We start from the raw sequence: 19,365 nt of genomic DNA, 5'->3' as shown, positions 1-19,365 counted from the left end.
GTTGGCGCAAGAATCTCCTTGCTTCTGGTTATCTCGGCGTGAAAAACAAAGTCTAAAGGCATTCGTTCAAGATGCGAGTTGATCGACTTACGAGCTCGGGTCTGGAACGAATTAAACTCGTATGTCGAGGTACCACTGTATAATGCAGATTGGTGAATTTTGCTTTATTAGTTATTTATTCAATTTTTATACGAAAGAAAACCTTATGGACAAAGCTGTTAAGATTTCTAAATGCAGGTTCATGGTTAAGGGCATTGTGCGAATCCAGCTCATGGTGGCTTCTTCCAGAAATTAACCACGGCTTAACACAGCCATTGACAAACTTTTTTTTTTCCCCTTCAAAACCAAGATCGGAGATCCAGAATGACAATAGCTTGCGCATCAGCCGAGTGACTGCAGAGGATGAGGGGACCTATACCTGTGTGGCAGAGAACAGCGTGGGCAAATCTGAGGCTTCGGGATCCCTCAGTGTACATGGTAAGTATGTATATGAGTGGGTTGCAAAGTTTGGATGCTGAAGAGCTACAACCAAAGAAATCCAACATAGATGTGGGTCATGCTGGCCTTGGTGTAACTGTAGCTAAATCAGCTTGGTTTGCTGGAGGCTCAGCAGTTTTGATCAATCAAGGTAGATACCAAGGGTGGATTGTGGCAGGAAATTAGTAAAGCAGGGATGAGTGTCCACACACACTCAAGCTATATGGGACTAGAACTTCCCAACCAGGGTCAGAACAAATGGATGTTGTAATCCAAGCATCCAGAAAGCAATCAATTCACGAAGGGGGTCAAGGAACATGTTGCATATGTTTCTTATACAAATCTCCTCCCTGCCATTTCCCCCCTGCCTTCAACATAAATTATATGCCAATGGCCCTTAATTTATGGCTGGTCGCTAAATAACCATTCAAAGTTACGACCAACCCTGAAAAAACTACTTATGACCCAGATTTGAAGTTCTCTGATGTGATGTGAAAAGCCGGGGTGGCACAGTGGTTAGAGTGCTGCACTGTAGGCTATGTCAGCTAACTGCTAGCTGTAGTCCAGCAGTTCAAATCTCACCACCGGCTCAAGGTTGACTCCGCCTTCCATCCTTCTGAGGCGGGTAAAATGAAGACCCAGAGGCAATATGTTGATTCTGTAAACCGCCTAGAGAGGGATGTAAAAGTACTAGGAAGGGATATATAAGTCTAAATGCTATTGCTATTGCTCAAGTTTTGGATGCTTGGCAACCAGTCCATATCTATTGCTATTTATGATGTCCAGTGATCACAGGACCATGATTTATGTTTTTGACAGCATTTGCTTCCACTTTCTGGTAAAAATGCCCCATAGCAAGCAATGGTTTAACTTAATGACTGTGGTGTTCACTTAATAACTATTGTAGAAAAGGTCACACAGTGATCCACCATCTCAATTTGTGATAAAAGTGGCAAGCTTAATTATGGTTGTAAGTTTAGGATTCTTTATTGCTTTTGCTCCCAACTCCCTCCCTCTCTCTTTTGCTTTTATTTTTGCAAACCATAGAGCTATTTTATGATTACGCTCCTATAATTTGCCAACAAATTGCAAAATAACAAGCTTAGAAGTTTTCAGATTTTTTAAAATAAGAATTGAAACAGTTGTGTTTAGCTCCTGATAAACACAAAATAAAGTTTGCTTTATTTAAAAAAATGGGGAAAGGAATTAAATATTTTGGGCTTTTCCCCTCCAGAAACATCACCTGGAATGTTCCACAGAGCAGCTGGGAAAAAACATCCATAGAGGGTCATTCACAAAAAGAGCTTCTGTATCTTGCTTAAAGAAATTTTCAGCTACTTAGAAAATTGCTTTCAGTCACACTGTTTGCAGTACTTATTTAACAATAGCACGTAGACCTAATGTATTTTTTGGAATATAAGACACACCGGAATATAAGACACACCTTAGTTTTGGGGGGAGGAAAATAGGGGGTGGGATCTGCCTACTAGGTATTAATCAGGCTAGCATCCTTAGTCTGGTCAGCTTCAGCACATTATTTTATCCCCTGGTTAGGGCTGAAAAAAACCTTCTTCAGAGAGAATAACCATGAAAAAGCTTGCAAGCCGGGAAGAGCTAGGAAGAATATTAGCACATTGTTAGGGCTAGAAAGAACCTTATTCGGAGCAAGTAGCAATGAAAAAACCCTTCAAGACTTAGGGCTGGAAAAACATTCTTTGCAGAGAGTAACAATGAAAGAACCTGCAAGGTAATAGCTGGGAAGATCATTAGCACGTTGTTAGGACTGGGAAAACAGCGACAGAGTATAAGATGCACCCAAATTTTCAGCCTCTTTTAGGAAGGAAAAAGGTGTGCTTTATAGCCCTCTCTAAATGGTTTACAGAGTCAGTATACTGCCTCCAATAATCTGGGTCCTCATTTTACTGACCTGGGAAGGATGAAAGGCTGAGTCAACTTTGAGCAGGTGGGAATTGAACTGCCGGACTTCTGGCAGCTGGCAGTCAACAAAAGTAGCCTGCAGTACTGCATTCTAACCACTGAACCGTTGTGGTTTCTATTTAATGGAAACAAGCCAATGTTTTATTTTAAAAAAAATAAACTAGACAGTTTAAATTTACACACCATCAGTGACCAGTTCCTAAAGGTTGAAACAGAAACTAAAGAGTCAGTTCTTTTTCTTAGAAAGAAGCCCAACCTCTAAAACTCACCCTAAACAGATAAGTATTGTAATATTAGTCTCTGGGTCGGCATATCTCTAAGACCTTAAAGGGCTCAGAACACATCTGTACCTTCTTATTTATTGCAACAATTTGCCTGCTTAGCTTGCAATATCAAAATATATGTTGCATGCTTTGCTATGGACAACTGCTGTGGAGGAATCTGAGGCTGAGATGGAGGTGGGAGGGTCTCCTTCCCAAGAAGCTATGAGGCAGATGGCCCCCACGTCCACAATTTGCAGAATGAAGCCCAGAAGAGATCCTCCCTAAACCTAAATCACAGGATTGATCTGATAGTTACTATGCAAAGTGTGTTTTGGTCTGCTAAGATTAATGTCCAGTGCAAAGAACCGAGAACGACAGAATGAATTACTCAGAGGGGTTTCTTTATTGCTGTTCGCCCATAGACAGGAATCTTGCCAGACTAAAGCACTCTTTGCATAATGATCAGATCGATGCTGTGAAAGGTTTAAGGAGGATCCTTTATGGGCCGCTTTCAGCAAACCAAGGAGTCAAGGCTTCTTTTTTTTTTTTCAAATAAGTTTATTTTTTTATCCAACTCTCCATACATAAATCAATATACCTTCAAATGTTACAGTATTACCATAAATACATATTTGTACATTTTGATCAATCATATTCTTTATGTATAAAACAATTTATTCCAGGTATATTTTTCAGTAATTATAGTGCTTCTAAAAAAAAGAAAAAATAGAAATCTAATTTTGTCATTTGATTTATCCCCCCACAAAAAATTCCCCAAATTAACCGCTGTTAGTTTAATTTGCCAAAATAGTTATTCTTTCTTTTGCCATTCAATAATTATGTCATATTTGCTTCTTCACCTTTTAAAATCTTATTATTTATCATTTTTTCCTGTTTTCTCATAACCAAATGCCCCATAAGAAACCCTACTTATTTGTATAATTTTCTTAAACTATCATTATGCTTATCATATAGTCTTCCTTATTTTATCGACCTTATTCCAAGTCATTTAATTCTTCTAGTCTCAACATAATACATTTTCCAGATAAAGTCAAACTGATCTCACAACATCGTAAACAATCATGATCTTTTTTCAGTTGGTATATTTCTATTATTTCTAATTTATAAATTGGCTGATCTGCTTCTTAGATCTTTGATAAAATGCCTCTGCCTTCCTCCATCTCCACACCAGATTCTACCATGCCTACTGAGGTCTAGAGGCCGTGCAGAAGGGGATTGTTTTTGCCCCATTCTTAAATGTCCAAATGGGTGCCATCTTGATTTTGGTGGCCTAATATTCCACAAAGAAGGGGAAGGCCAGTTTGTGGCTCCTTGTCCCCTTAATCTCTCACGGGTGGGATTCCCACCCTACCTTTCTCAGTTAGATGGTATTAGATGAACAGATTCCTCCCTGGAGCAAGTTGTCCTGGAGGGAGAGAAGACTCAAGTTCTAAAGAACTTTGCAGGTGAACTGAATCAGGATTTTATATTGATCTGGCAACTAGATGAGTGCACGTTTGGCCTCTAATACTTTTATCCTCCAATTCTCTAAGCATTCATGTCAGCCTTATTTAATCAAACGCATTTCATACTTTTTTATTTTTGTTTTTCTCATATGTTCTCTTTGGTCCAGTTGGCCCATTCTGTAAGTATTCATTTCATCACATAACATTGCTGCATGCTGGTGTGGGTTAGGGTACAAGAATCAGGTTTTTGCATGTTTCTTTCTTTCTTTCTTTCAAGCCACAGTGGGAATGGATTGATTTTGATAGAGGATGGGGTGGACTCTAAATTACTTTTCCTGCTGTGACAATGAACTAAATGGGTCATAATCTTTGAAGCAAATTAGAAAATATAATATTGTGGATACAATCTAGGACATAGTTCTTCAAACTTGGCAACTTTAAGACTTGTGGATTTCAACTCCCAGAATTCTCCAGCCAACTAGCTGGAAAATTCTGGGAGTTGAAATCCACAAATTTTAAACTTGCCAAGTTTGAAGACCCCTGATCTAGGACACATTCTTTCAAAAGTCTGTGTTGTAAACATACAAGAGGCATAGTCTCATTTCATGTGTCATCCAGGTAACATCATGCAATCAATTATATGTCTACTCACTGAGTAGTCCCATGATTTCATGGAAATATTCAAGTAAGCGAGTATCATATTGCAGTCACTTAATTTCTCTGGAATGCAAGAGTTCAAGCCTAATCTTACCTGGATCGTATTTTCATCATTCTGCTTCTTAAAGTTTGTGGCTTGGGGATTTAAAAATAAAGAACATGGAATAGTTTCTTTTTACGGATAAAGTAACAAAGGGGTGCTAGGTACTGTCAGTACCTAATTATATACAAATATTGATGATAGCTAAAATCCTAGTTTGCAAAGAAGGAAAAGAGTGGAGCTAGATATTTCTCTTCAGAGAGAAAGTAGAGAAATAGAATTCCCATAACAAATTTGCTTCCAAAGCACGCAATAACTACTTTGCTAAATAATCATATGCTGATCAAACACTAACTTTATTACTACTCTAGCTTCCATGAATATTATCATATCTTCTTAGATATTTCCATAGCCAGCAAATCAGGACTGATTTGAAATAGGTGATCATCGAAGTTGCATAGGACGTGGACACATCATCTGCTAAGTCATGTTGGCATTAACAAAATGTGTTGGGTTGGGTTTGAGTAGGCAAAGATTGAAGGGTGGTCACTGCTGCCTCCCACCATCTCACTTTTAGCTGAATAGTCAGGTAAACTCATATAAAGACTTGGAATGGTTTGTCCAGGTTTTTTTCCAGATTTTTTAAAGTTTGGTTGGGTTATTGTGGTTGTTAAAGGAAAACTAGAAAGCAATTGGGACAACAAAGTGCAGTTGATTAGGATATATCAGGGCAATTGATTTACAAGAAAAAGCGCCAAGGGAAATTTCCAGTTTAGATTTTTGTTCTTCAATATAACAAGATTCATAACAAGTTCTCCTTTGTTACACTTCACCTACTAACTCCAAGAAGTACATGTCCTTCTCTCAATTTCCTGCAAGGCTAACATCCATATTTCAACCATTCCTTTGGAGGAGAGGTCTTAACATTCAAGCCAAACTTTCTCTTCCAGTGTTTTTCAAATTGGCAACTCTAAGATGTGAGAACTTCAATCCCCACAATTCCCAATGCAGCTTGATTTAAGATGCGTAGACTTCAGCACTCAGAATTTCCCACTGAGCATGCTCTAAGATGCATAGATTTCAACTCCTAGAATTCCCCAGTCAGCATGGTTTGAGATGTGCGGATTTCAACTCCCATTGCACACAACATAAATGTTGCAAAATCTTAAAAAAACACTAATCTAGCCTAGTGTTGTTGTTTTGCATTGCAAGCTCTTCTTATAAATAAATTAGAAAAGAGATTCATGTATATAAGCATATGTTCTTTAAGTATAGATAACATGTCGGCAAGCCAAGATCAACCAGCATTTGGTTTGAACAGGTAGCATTTATCATGAGCAACAATCATAGTTTTTAGAATAGTGACTGCTCTAAGTTTCAACATAAGCCAATGACTTTGGCTAAAGATCAACATATGATTGACAGAGCTTATAAGGCAATATGCATCCGTTCATTCAACAGCCTATGACTTAGAGTGTTCTGCAAGCAGCTTAAAAGATTAATATGCATACAGGGAATTCAATACAGTTTGCAAATTTAGCTGTCTTCTCATGAAATCTTCCAGTTATACACAATTGCAGTTACCCATTTATGTCTGGAACTCAACAATATACTCTCTCTTACTCAGTTATTCCCCCCAGTGTATTTCCATGAAGCATGTTTATTTAGAAAGTTTATAGATTGGATTCCAACGAAAGTCTCTCCCAGCAGTGCACATAGTTAAAAGAAAAAGAAGTTAACCAATCCATTTCAGTGACTTTTTAATGTAGCACAAGTGAGTTTCCACAGGTGGATATTCCATCCTGAATTATGGATCAGCCTTTCATTTCACGTTTTGAGGAGAAGGCAGAAAATATCAATGAGGAGGTCAAGAGAACAAGGCTGTTCCTACAGGACAGACCTAATCACACCTTCCTTCCTTCCCTCTTTCCTCCTCCCGGTTTCTTCTGGGTTGAATATTAGATTGTAAATCCCTCAAGACAGGAACTTGCTTCCTGACAGCCTTGTAAAGGTGGTTGCTTTTACTGCACGGTTCGATTTTCCTCGGAATCCATGCACTTAGCCCAGAAAGGTTCCTGTGAGCCTGGGAAAAATTCCTCTGGTGAATTTGCCCATGGAAAGGTGTGTTTGCTTGCAAAAGTAGTGGTTGCTGTTGGGCTTAAGACCCATCACCCAGCCGGATTTTTTTTTAAAATTCATTTGTCTAATACACAAATACATGGGAAGAAAAATAGACATGTGACAATATAAAAGAGGGTGAAAGTTAACTTAGAGGAGAGGATATATGAAAGGAAGATAATATATAATATAGGTGAAAGAAAGGAAAGATAATTGGACAGGGGATGAAAGGCACACCAGTGCACTTATTTACGCCCCTTACTGGCCTCTTAGGAACCTGGATAGGTCAATCGTGGAGAGTCTAAGGGAGAAATGTTGGGGGTTAGGGGTTGACACTATTGAGTCCGGTAATGAGTTCCACGCTTCGATAACTCAATTGTTGAAATTATATTTTTTACAGTCAAGTTTGGAGCGGTTCGTATTAAGTTTGAATCTGTTGCGTGCTCTTGTGTTATTGCGGTTGAAGCTGAAGTAGTCATTGACCAGTAGGACGTTGCGGCATATGATCTTGTGGGCAATACTCAAATTGTGTTTTAGGCGCCGTAGTTCTAGGCTTTCTAGGCCCAGGATTGTTAGTCTATTTTTGTAGGATATTCTGTTTCGAGTGAAGGAGTGAAGGGCTCTTCTGGTGAAATATCTTTGGACATTTTCAAGGGTGTTGATGTCTGAGATGTGGTATGGGTTCCAGACAGATGAGCAGTAGTCTAGTATGGGTCTGGCAAAGGTTTTGTAGGCTCTTGTGAGTAGAGTGAGATTGCCTGAGCAGAAGCTGCGTAGGATCAGGTTGACAACTCTAGAGGCTTTTTTGGCGATATTGTTGCAGTGGCCTTTAGCACTTAGGTCATTCGATATTAGTATTCCAAGGTCCTTTACAGAATGTGGGTTAGCAGTGAGAGCTTGTTTATTCAGTTCGTATGTGCTGTTAGGATTCTTTTTGCCAATGTGGAGGGTAGAGCATTTGTTGGTTGATATTTGAAGTTGCCAGGTGTTAGACCAGTCTGAGACAAAGTCCAGGCCTTTTTGGAGAGTGAGTGTGTTATCAGTGGTTGTATCTCCGGTTTGCAGATCCTTAACAGGTTAAGTTAAAAACAGGCTCTTCTGTTGCTTCTGATGGCTCTGGAGGTGGCATAGCAAGTCTCCTCCTCGGGTCCCTATTGTTTGGCACTCATAAATCAGCCTGCAATGATGAAGCAGGAGCCCTTGTAGCTATGCAGATATGAAGCCCAAAGGTGAACAAGAAACGCTAGGAGAGCTCTATCTCTTCCCTCCCCCATCCTTGGCAGTGTATCCAGCAAGGCAGGTCAATTTCCTGCCTTGGGGATGGAGAGAGCAGGAAGGGGAGGGGGTCTCTTGTTTTGCCATCATCTCTTATCTCCACGCTGGGTTTGTGGGCAACAGGAACGTTTCCTTAGGCATAGCAGGTCAATCTTGCCCTTGTTTTATCTTTCCCCTTTGAAGCAAGGAAGTATTTAAAAAGAAAGAAAAAAGGGAAAAAGACAAGGCAGAGCAGTGCTGGGGGGCAGCGATGGATTTCCTGAGACCACCCGATCCTTTCCAGCATCCAGCTTTGACTGGTCTTTGAAGTAACTGGGGCGGCGGCTGCGTCTGGCTGCGTTTATAATTTGGGAAGGGGGTTTTCCCAGCAATTATTAACCAAAGAGACAAATTAACAAAAGCTGGCCCCTGCTTCCCTCCCATTTGCATTTTTATTTGATTATAAAGCAGGTGGCACCAGCCAGTTTTGGCTCTGAAAGGTCAAAGGTCCCTTAACTTTCATCCAGGCACATGTTGGAGCAAATGGGCCTTGACCAGTCACTTCCCCCTGGGTGCCGCATCCTGAGATTTCTGCTGCACCGGCAGAAGGATTCTAGAGCGACCCATAGAAAATTCAGTTCCACAAATACATCCTTGGACAGGGAGTCATTGCTCACAGTCACTCATGCCCTCATCACCTCGAGGTTCAATTACTGCAACGCTCTCTACATGGGGCTACCTTTGAAAAGTGTTCGGAAACTTCAGATCGTGCAGAATGCGGCCGCGAGAGCCATTGTGGGGCTTCCCAGATTCGCCCACGTTTCTTCAACACTCTGTGGCCTGCATTGGCTGTTGATTGGTTTCTGGGCACAATTCAAAGTGTTGGTCATGACCTTTAAAGCCCTACATGGCATTGGACCAGAGTACCCCCAGAACTGCCTGCTACCGCACAAATCCCAGCGACCGATATGGTCCCACAGAGTTGGCCTTCTCCGGGTCCCGTCGACTAAACAATGTCATTTGATGGGCCCCAAGGGGACGAGCCTTCTCTGTGGCAGCCCCGGCCCTCTGGAACCAACTCCCCCCGGAGAATAGAATTGCCCCCACCCTCCTTGTCTTTCGTAAACTACTCAAGACTCACTTATACCACCAGGCATGGGGGAGTTGAGACACCTTTCCCCCAGGCTTTTTTATACTTTGTTTTATGTTTGTTATGAATGTGCTGTTTGGTTTTTTAAATAATGATAGGGTTTTATATGTTTTTTAATATTAGATTTGTTTCACTACTATATTGTTTTTATTACTGTTGTGAGTCGCCCCGAGTCTTCGGAGAGGGGCGGCATACAAATCTAATAAATAAATAAATAAAAAATAATCCTTGCCCGCTGATTGCCTCAACATTGGTTGTGGGGACAAAGGCTGACCTTCAACGAAATGCTGGAGCATTCTTTGTGTGGCCTGTCCTCCCAGATTTACGATCCTCAAGACAAGAGGCTGCTTCTCAATGCTTCAAGGAACAAAATATAACCCAGAGGCTCAAGTTATAAAACTGTAGGCTGTTGCATCAGTGGGATTTTTGACCCCAGGCTTTTGATGGTTGAGGGACGATTGGGTTACCTGACATGATCCCTCCACGCATTCAGATGTCAGGATGATAAAACCAAGACAGGAAATATCCCAAACACCTGAGTGCCTCCAGGCCCTCATAAAATCTTAAGTGAGCATCTTCCAACCATAATTTTTCCTGCCTCGGTTTTGTGGAATAAGATGTCAAAACAAATGGCAATTAGTGAGGAATATTGCATTTTTAATGTTTTTTTAAAGAGTGGGTGATAATAAAACAAAAAAATATGATTGGTGTGATGTGAGCTTCGTTACCACTGGACCCGAATAGCTTTTGTAGAATTCTCTTTGAATATTCCCTATCATTTTTCTCCCTGTTTTGTTACATCTAGGGCAGGAGTTTACAGCCCCCAATGCACGAGCATGATGGTAACACAAGAAAGTTGCTCTTGAATCTTCCCTGTAAATCTGACAGAGACTATTATTAAATACATTGGGAAGAAGGACATTTTTATGGCTTGTGTTTAGACAACATGGCTGATCCAGTGAATTTTTGTCACTTTTGCCCAATGGGAAGCAGCCCTGTTTTGATGGTGTCCTGGTCACCACAAAGAAAATTGAGAGGTTGTAACTACACCTCTTTTTTTTAAAGTTTACTTCCAGAAAACAAAATGGGGGAACCATCAGCAGTCATCCCATCAGGGTCAGTGTTGAGAGTCAGAGTCTCTCTCTCTCCCTTCCTCTCTCTCCTCCTCCCCCTCTCTCCCTCCCTCCCTCTCTCTCCCTCCCCCTCTCTCTTTCTCCTCTCTATCCCTCCCTCCCTCTCCCTCCCCCTCTCTCTCCCTCCCCCTCTCTCCCGCTCTCTCCCTCCCTCCCCCTCCCTCTCTCTCCCCCCTCCCCCTCTCCCTCCCTCCCCCTCTCCCTCCCTCCCTCTCTCTCCCTCTCTCTCCCTCCCCCTCTCTCCCTCTCTCCCTCCCTCTCTCCCCCTCCCTCCCTCTCTCTCCCTCCCTCTCCCCTCTCTCTCCCTCCCTCCCCCCCTCTCATAAGAACATAAGAAGAGCCATGCTGAATCAGGCCAAAGCCCATCGAGTTCAGCATTCTCTCTCTCTCCGTCCCTCTCTCCCTCTCTCTCCTTCCCTCTCTCCCTCCATCCCTCCTTCTGCCTCCACCTCTCTCTCACACACACACATAGGGCCGTGGGATAGGAAAAGTAGAAGAGAGGATAAAATAAAGGTCCCTATTTCCACTTTACTTACTGTATGACTGCAGGAAGTGGGTTTAACTCCAAACGACTCTGTCAGATTAGGTTATGGCATGCTATTGACATCCACAGAAGAGAATATGCATAGCTCAGCATTGAACCGCGGAGTCTTTGGTGCTCTCTGAGCTATGTTGTTTACCTGCAGACATGTCATTGCCCAATTAGGTAACATATAATGATTCTCATGATGATAATCCGATCACGTTACCTGGTTAGTTAATGAAACGTCTACAAGAAAACAACCGAGCTCAGAGAGCACTAAGCACTCCACATTAGCACCAAACATGGCCCAGTTAAACATAGTGTATGAACAGGATTGTATTTAATTAATTCCATTTAAATTAAAATCAGATCAAATTTAGCTCATGATGGAACAAACAGTTTCCGACTGCAGCTCTTAGCTTAACCTAGAGCAGTGATGGGAGTGCCCACACCCATAATTCAATGCCTGGGGATGGCAAAAACGGCCTCCCCTGCCCCCCTGGAGGCCTGAAACAGCCCATTTCCCAACCTCTGGTGGGCCCGATAGGCCCGTTTTTCACCCTCCCCAGGCTCCGGAGCCTGCTCTGGAGACTGGCAAGGGCAAAAATGCCCCCCCATCCCCCCAGAGATTCTCTGGAAGCTGAAAATGCCCTCCCATAGCCTCTGGGTGAGTCAAAGATCAAGCACATTTGAGCTGAGCTAGGGTAACAGCTCGCGTGCCAGCAGATAAGGGTGGCACCCGTGCCATAGGTTCACCATCACTGACCTAGAGACTAGAGAGAAAAATAAGATTTCCCCTTGATATGCAGAGTTTCTCAAATAGTGGGGTGGGGCCCCCTGGGGGGGCTGCAGAATGATGCCGGGGGGGGGGCATGACCCCAGGAATGTGCTCTTTTTGCTGCAGGGAATAGGTTTTTTTTGCACAGAGTAGGAGATATGAAGTGCATATAACAAACCCTTAAGAGACACCATTTATTTAACAGAGATGAAAAAAAGGAGGAGAAAGACAGAGATAATGAGACAAACATAACTCTCCCAAAAGCTAAGATGAGGAAATATGACGACACAAATGTAGCGCTTGGCTTCACTGTGACTACGGTGGGAGATGAGGAGAGACCAGTATGTTTACTGTGTCTAAAAATGTTGGCAGTGGACAGGATGAAGTCAAATAAATTAAGGCGTCATTTAAACATATTACACCCCAATCATGCTGACAAGCCACTTGAGTTTTTTCAGCAAACACATGCTGAATATTGCAAACAATTGTCCCTGCAGAGAGTTGGGGGGCGCGTGAAATGTTCACTTCTTCCTAGAGGGGGCGTAACAGAAAGCAATTGAGAAACACTGATATACAGTAAGCAAAGCGTTGTCCTTTGTCTATGCTGAATTGGAATCCCCATAATTTCTTCCCATTGACCATGCAGTGGGGGCTACCAGTGACTGAGAACATGAAACTAGTCCTACTTTGACTGTAACAATAACAAAATTAGTGATAGGTGAGCTTTTTTTTGGAGGATGCTTAAAGCAGGATGCTGTCACCCCACGGACCAAATGTCTCCTAACCACCTGGCTACATTGGCAACACATGGTCCAAAAGAGAATCAGAGGTGTCAAATTCAATTTCATTGAGGGCCGCATTGGGGTTGTGTTTGACCTTATGGGCATGGCCAGTTTGATGTCATTGCTTTCAGGGCACCTGTGGGGGCCTGAGCACTGCCAGTGAAAATGGGCTCCCGAGCTTTGTTTTCAGCTTCCACAGCCTCCTGCAGCCCTTTGGCGGTGAAAACGGAGCTGTTGCAGGAGGCCGTGGCAGCTGAAAAGAGCTCAGGAGCCTGTTTTCGCTGGCAGAAGTACTGCGGGCTGGTTCTTCGCTGTTTCTAGGGTGGCCTTATGGGCCAGATCTAAGTACCCTGTGGGTCCTATCCAGCTTCCAGACCTTGAATTTGAGACCCCTGCACTAGATTATTTCAACTTAGGATGTATCGACACCTGTGTTTCTTCAGATACTCATTTCTTTTGATCCCTACTGCCACTTACATTATTATTTTTGAAATGCAGTAGTTTCCCTTCTCTTTTCTTGCCTAGTATCAACCCCAACTCAAAGTTTAAGGGACTCAGTGTAAGGACTGGAAGCCATCGAGTCCTGTGATGGTGAATCTATGGCACATGTGCCCAAAGTGGCATGTGAAGCCAAGTTTCCCAGCACTCGTGGCCTTGCCTTTTCACCTTGCAGGTTTCTGGCATGCATGTGCACATGATGTTCAGCTGTCCTTCATGCGTGGCAGTGCTGAATACTGGTGTGCGCATGAGAACCCGGAAGTGTGGCTTTTCTAGAGTGCAATCCGTTCACACATGCGGCAGTGCTGAAAACCAGTGTGCACATGCATGCCAGCCAGCCGATTGTCGGGCGCTCATATGCACTAGAACCCGGAAGTTCACCTTTCCCGGAGCACAGCCCCAACAAGCACACACACACACGACATTTCTGTGTGACCTTTTTGGCACTTAGTGCCCATACAAATTTGTATTTGTATTTGTATTTATTAGATTTGTATGCCGCCCCTCTCCGAAGACTCGTGGCGGCTAACAACAATATAAAAAGACAATGTAAACAAATCTAATATTAAAAACAATCTAGAAAACCCCAATTTAAAAAACCACTCATACATACAAGCATACCATGTATAAATTCTATAAGCCTAGGGGGAAGGGAAATTTCAATTCCCCCATGCTTGACGACAGAGGTGGGTTTTAAGGAGCTTGCGAAAGGCAAGGAGGGTGGGGGCAACTCTGATATCTGGGGGGAGCTGGTTCCAGAGGGTCGGGGCCGCCACAGAGAAGGCTCTTCTCCTGGGTCCCGCCAAATGACATTGCTTAGTCGACGGGACCCAGAGAAGGCCAACTCTAAGAAATAAATGAATGGATGGATGGATGGATGGATGGATGGATGGATGGATGGATGGATGGATGAATGAATGAATGGTTCACGATTACTGATCGAGTCCTTCAGCACTAACTTCCCATTTAAATTCTATCTGCACGTATTCCCTTGTACCTACCAACCAAGCATTTCTCCCGTCAATAACTATTAGCAATCAGCAGGGTTTCCCCACCTCCACCCGCTTTTCTTTCTATGGAAGTTATCCAAGGGAAGGTGGCTGTGGACAAGGAGGGAAGCAAGCAAGCAAGCACACCATTTCTCATAGGTCTCTCCTGCTTAGCATGTGGCAATCTATAACTTCATTAAGGAGAGGCTTGCAGAGCTCCAAACAATCGCACACCTGAAGGTGTTGTTGTTGTTGTTGTTGTTTTAATAGCACCTAATGCTCTCTGTCAATGCTTTACAGTTCTGCAAGAGGGGCTAGGAACATTCTGCCGCCTTCTTCTTCTTTTTTGATAGAATGGAGGGAAGGAGGAGAGGTGATAAGGCAAGCGATTAGCATTTGTAAAACCTGACTGTCATTTGTCTTGCATTGAGAGGCTGAGATGGGGGAAGGTTTTCAAAAAAAGCCAGAAGTGCTTAGAAAGAGAGGAATTTACATCCGAGACATTATTCATGGTTGGGTGGTTGATTTAGCTGACTTGTTCCTTTCGTGGCCTCCCTCAGACTTCTTAAATGCCTTCTCCCATTGCAAATTGATATTCCTCGCATGCATCTATTGGGTGGTTTTTGTAAAAAGAAAACCTCAGGGCTCTCTTTAAAAAAAAAAAACTGTGCGCCTTTGTTTGGTGTCTTCTCCCCACCCTTTAAACTGTCTTTGGTACCTCCCAATGCTTTGAATTATCTTTTTTTTTTCTTTACTTGTAAATGCCTCTAGCTGCTCTTCTGAGATGCTGAAACTGTGAAGCTGCTCCCGGTACTTTGGACTCCTTCTCCTTCGGGATGATCAGGAATGGGCAAAATGGAGAGAGGGGTTAGCCAAGACCCAGTCTCAGAATACTCCGTTCCCATGGGAAAGGGGGTAAAGCCGAGGGGGGGAGGGTGTCACAAAAATGAAATCCAAGCTCAATTCTCAGGATTTCTTGATAGAACTGGGAAAGACAAAGGATTGGTCTGTATTGGGACTAGAGCTCTGGAAGAATTGTGGAGTTGTCCTTCCAGCACATCTGGAGGACTTTTGGTGGATGCTGACTACATTGAGGAAATCCATGTAGCAGGTCAGCAGTGACCCAGGGGCTGGATTTGATATAAAGGGGCTTTCAATGTTCCTAAACACACACACAAAAAGGCTCCCTCTCTCCTTTATCCCCCCAATCCATCCCTCGAGTTTTGTTTTGTTTTTTTAACCTGGTTAGCTTTTAAATGCAAAACATTGCTGCTAGTCTAACTGGACCATTTTACAACCTTTTTTTCCACCACTTTTTTGTCTCTAGTCCCACCTCAGTTAGTGACCCGTCCACGGGACCAGATTGTTACCCAAGGCCGCACTGTGACCTTCCAGTGTGAGACCAAAGGAAACCCACCACCAGCTGTGTTCTGGCAGAAGGAAGGAAGTCAGGTAAGTTCGTGGGCACATAAGGTGTGTGCATGTAGCTTGTATTTTGAACCTATTCTCACATCGTATTCCACAGGATTGTAAAGGTAAGGAGCATGGAGTTGTGCAAGCTTCAAAATGCAATTAATTGACCCAACTGGTTTGGGGTTTTTTATTGGTGGGGGCAGTAAATTAAATCACCCAGTTAACTAACTCTGCTTCCAAGATAGTACAAACTATCTGAAGGTTAAATGTCCCTTCTAATACCTGTAATCAAGCTGAAATTCCAGAAGGGGTTGATGAAAATGGGCCTCTGTAGACAATTGATTCCTGTGGTTTTTCAGTTTTAATCCCCCTGTGATTACATGGGGTGCAATAAAGGTTCATATAATCCTTTAACCTTATCTCTGGGGGTGCTGATCCTGAGTACAAGTGGATGAAAAAAAAGGGCAGAAAATAGAGTGAGAAATGACATTCTTGCACTAGCTGTTATGAGAGCTGGGATGACTAAAAACTGTGGCCATCACTGAACCACCCAGAACCTCCTGGTTATAGGGCTTATTAGATTTATTCCTCACATTTCTCCCTGGACTCAAGTTAGTAATCAATTATCTCGGTTCACAATTCCTCAGTTGGGAAAATTGGACTGATAAATAACAGCTAGCCTAAAGTTATCCAATGAACTTCCATGGCCAAGGATAGACTTAAGATGCAGTACAGTGGGAAAAGTACTAGGGTCAGTCCTTGACTTAATTTCATGCTGCCAACGGAGATGGAGTGCCACAGTGATAAAGAGAGGATGTTAAAGTGTTATAAATTCCTGCAGGGTTGCAGACTGATCAGATTTTGTCTCTCACTCTACTATTGGTCAGCATTAATGTATGAGAGGATGTTCCTGACAAAAATGGTCCTTGAGCAAAAAAACCCAAACAAAAAACCATGTCTTGTCTTGGCAGTATTTTCCCATTATGGGAAGAGCTTGGGCAGCATCTTTATGGAAATGCAGACATTGGACATTGTTTTTACATGACCTATGGCAGCCATCCCCAACTTGCCAGCTTGGTGGCCCTGCATGGGGAGTGGATGGAGGTAGGATGTGAGTGGCAGGTGCACATGCAGTAATGGGCAGCCAAAATTTTTACTGCCACACTGTGGGTGTGGCTTATTTTGTGGGTGTGGCTTAATAGTCATGTGATTGGTTAGGAATGGCATGCTGGCCATGTGATCAGGTGGGAGTGGCTTGAACGATCATCATCGTTCAAGTGAACTGTTAAGTCCTCAACTTACAACCTTACCAGTGTCGCTCTCTGGGGTGACAATTTGCTTCGCATTTCCTGTGCTTTCCTTCCTGGGTCGCCCCCTGTCTCAGGCTGGGTAGCTAGGTGAACGAGTGGTGCCAGAAGCATCAATGCTGCCAGTGCCGCTTCCACCCACGCCTGCCTTCTGCTTGCACCTCAGGCGGGAGGTGGCAGCGTGAGCCTGGAGGCGAGCCAAGCAGGAGAGAGGGAAGCTTGTCCGAGGCCAAGGAGGAAAGAGGAAAAAAGCAAGGAGCCCAGACACAGCAGCAGCAGCAGTAGCAGGGGGAAAAAGGAGAGCCGAGCCGAGACCAATAAACCAGGAAGTGACAGCCGCCGATCAGCTGGAGCTGCGCACGCATCTTCATTTCCGCCAGTGGAACTCTGTTCCACCCCATCCCTCCTGCTGCCCACCCCTGTGCACATGCACATACACAGCTCTATTTGTGTGAGCAGTGGGTGCACAAACGCAGTTTCATGTCCAAACAGAGAGTGCTTGTGCTTGCTTATGAGGGCACTTCAGCAAAGGGTGCTTCGCTGGCTGTGGAATTCTGGGATTTTAAGTCCAAATATCTTCAAGTTGCCAAGGTTGGGAAACACTGGTCTAGAATCTCAACTTTCACTAATGTAAAAGTATACCTCTAGTATACCTTGAGCCATATTCTGGGATATCCTGTAAAATAAATTAAAGAAACCATCCTTTACTCCAGGACCAGATTAGGCAATACATTACATCACAGTTGTATTTAACATGTATAGTTTGTCACAAATTACCTCTGCAGTAGATGCTTGTAATTGTACTTGCTGAATTAAACATTGGGAATCGCAAATCCATGTCAATAGACCATGTCGCAACCAGCTGTCTCCTAGTCTACGATCTTTTACGTACTCTTTTTTTTTAAAGGATTTGAATGTCTTTCTTTTGGCATCCACATTGTTGACATTAATAGTTCAGAGATGTAATCAGCGCTGTCGTATGCATTCTTGGTGAATTTGCTCACTGATTTCGCAGGTCATCAAGCTATTAGAAAACAGGGCAAAATGATAATTCAAAATATAGATTATTTAGCCATGGGAGCGTACAGGACATCATAATAGCTACTGCAGCCTTTTCATTTTGGTAAAAAGGTGGTGTCACAGTTTTCTTAATTCAGTGACTTTTGTGTGGATTGATACCACCCAGATTTTAGGTGAAATAACCGAAGGAGAGGATTTGAGAAGAAATGCTTAATAATTCCTAGAATGGTGGTGTTTCTTCTGTTGAGCTGCCAACAGGGGCTAAGATTTTGCCTTACAAGCCCAAGCTGCTTGTGTCATCCAGATGTATGGTATAAGACACCTCTGGGGAGACCCATTCTCTTGGAATGAACAATTGGAGTTTCTAAGATGCCTTTAAATAGCACTGAGCTATTACTGTGTCAGTTACTTGCATCCTAAGAGGATCAGTGAGAGAAAGGAAGGGGGAAGGCAAAGTGCCTGAAGGGAGTGAATGATTTTCTCTAGAGCAAGGGCTGAACTTCATTCAGCGAAGCAGATGTCAAATTCACAGAATCTTAGCATTTTAGCATGCGGGGAATTTAGTTGCGGGGTTTGGAGATCATTTGATGGGTTCAGAGTTAGAATCCCTGATCATGTGGACACTTTTTCTGCCCCATATAAAGAATAGGTGGGGCTTAGCTCCTCTCTAAGTCAGTGCTTTTCAAATACAGTGGTGCCTCTACTTAAGAACTTAATTCGTTCCGTGACCAGGTTCTTAAGTAGAAACGTTCTTAAGTAGAAGCAATTTTTCCGATAGGAATCAATGTAAAAGCAAATAATGCGTGCAAACCCGTTAGGAAAGAAATAAAAGCTCAGAATTTGGGTGGGAGGAGGAGGACGAAGAAGAGGAGGAGGACAGTCGCTGCCGAAGAAAGAAGGTGAGGTGGGCGCACCCTTTTGCCTTTCCGCGCCCAGACACTCCGGGAGACAGCCTTGCACTGGGTGTATAGCAGGCAGCGCGAGGGAGTCACCATAGCGAAGTACTTTATTCCCTCTCCAAGCGCCCAGAGACAACGCTCCGTTCATTCTGGGCTGCCAAAGCCTCCTTAAGCGCCACTGAAAGGCTCCTCCGGCAGTCCAGAAAAGCCCGAGATGGCCGGGATTAAAGGGGGAATGGCAGGAAACTGGCCAGGCCTTCGTGCTGCTCTCAAATTTCCTGGGAAATTTTTCCAGGCTCGGGTTCTTAAGTAGAAAATGGTTCTTAAGTAGAGGCAAAAAAATCTTGAACACCCAGTTCTTATCTAGAAAAGTTCTTAAGTAGAGGTACCACTGTAGTGAGGTGCACCACACTGGGGGGGGCATAAAGTGATGCCAGGGGGGCATATGCTTTTTTTGCCGCAGGGAGTAGGACACGCATCCTACCTGACACTTGTATTGGTACCTCTGTTGCGTTCCTCGGCATTGTGTCCAGGGCAGTCCGTTCTAAAAGAAAATGTCTCACAAGTTCAATTAAATTTCTTGAACTTGCGATACGTTTTCATTTAGAATGGACTGCCCTGGACACAACGCCGAGGAATGCAACGGAGGTACCAGTACAA

The 19,365-nt window shown here is 43.3% G+C and overlaps 1 protein-coding gene across 2 annotated transcripts in view; it reads left to right on the top strand.

Annotated features, from left to right (window-relative positions):
* The window catches only part of ROBO3 (roundabout guidance receptor 3), a 264,086-nt gene that overhangs the window by 176,255 nt on the left and 68,466 nt on the right, over positions 1–19,365 (top strand). Inside the window, exons 6-8 of one of the 2 annotated variants that reach the window (XM_070765672.1) lie at positions 350–477; positions 4,312–4,323; positions 15,394–15,518. In XM_070765672.1, the coding sequence (XP_070621773.1) occupies positions 350–477; positions 4,312–4,323; positions 15,394–15,518 (265 nt within the window). The remainder of the gene's footprint in view (positions 1–349; positions 478–4,311; positions 4,324–15,393; positions 15,519–19,365) is intronic. The other variant, XM_070765673.1, reaches the window with a different exon arrangement.

This window comes from Erythrolamprus reginae, chromosome 12 (assembly GCF_031021105.1).
Source record: "Erythrolamprus reginae isolate rEryReg1 chromosome 12, rEryReg1.hap1, whole genome shotgun sequence".
NCBI classification, from domain to species: domain Eukaryota; kingdom Metazoa; phylum Chordata; class Lepidosauria; order Squamata; family Dipsadidae; genus Erythrolamprus; species Erythrolamprus reginae.
This window is presented reverse-complemented; position numbering and strand designations above follow the sequence as displayed.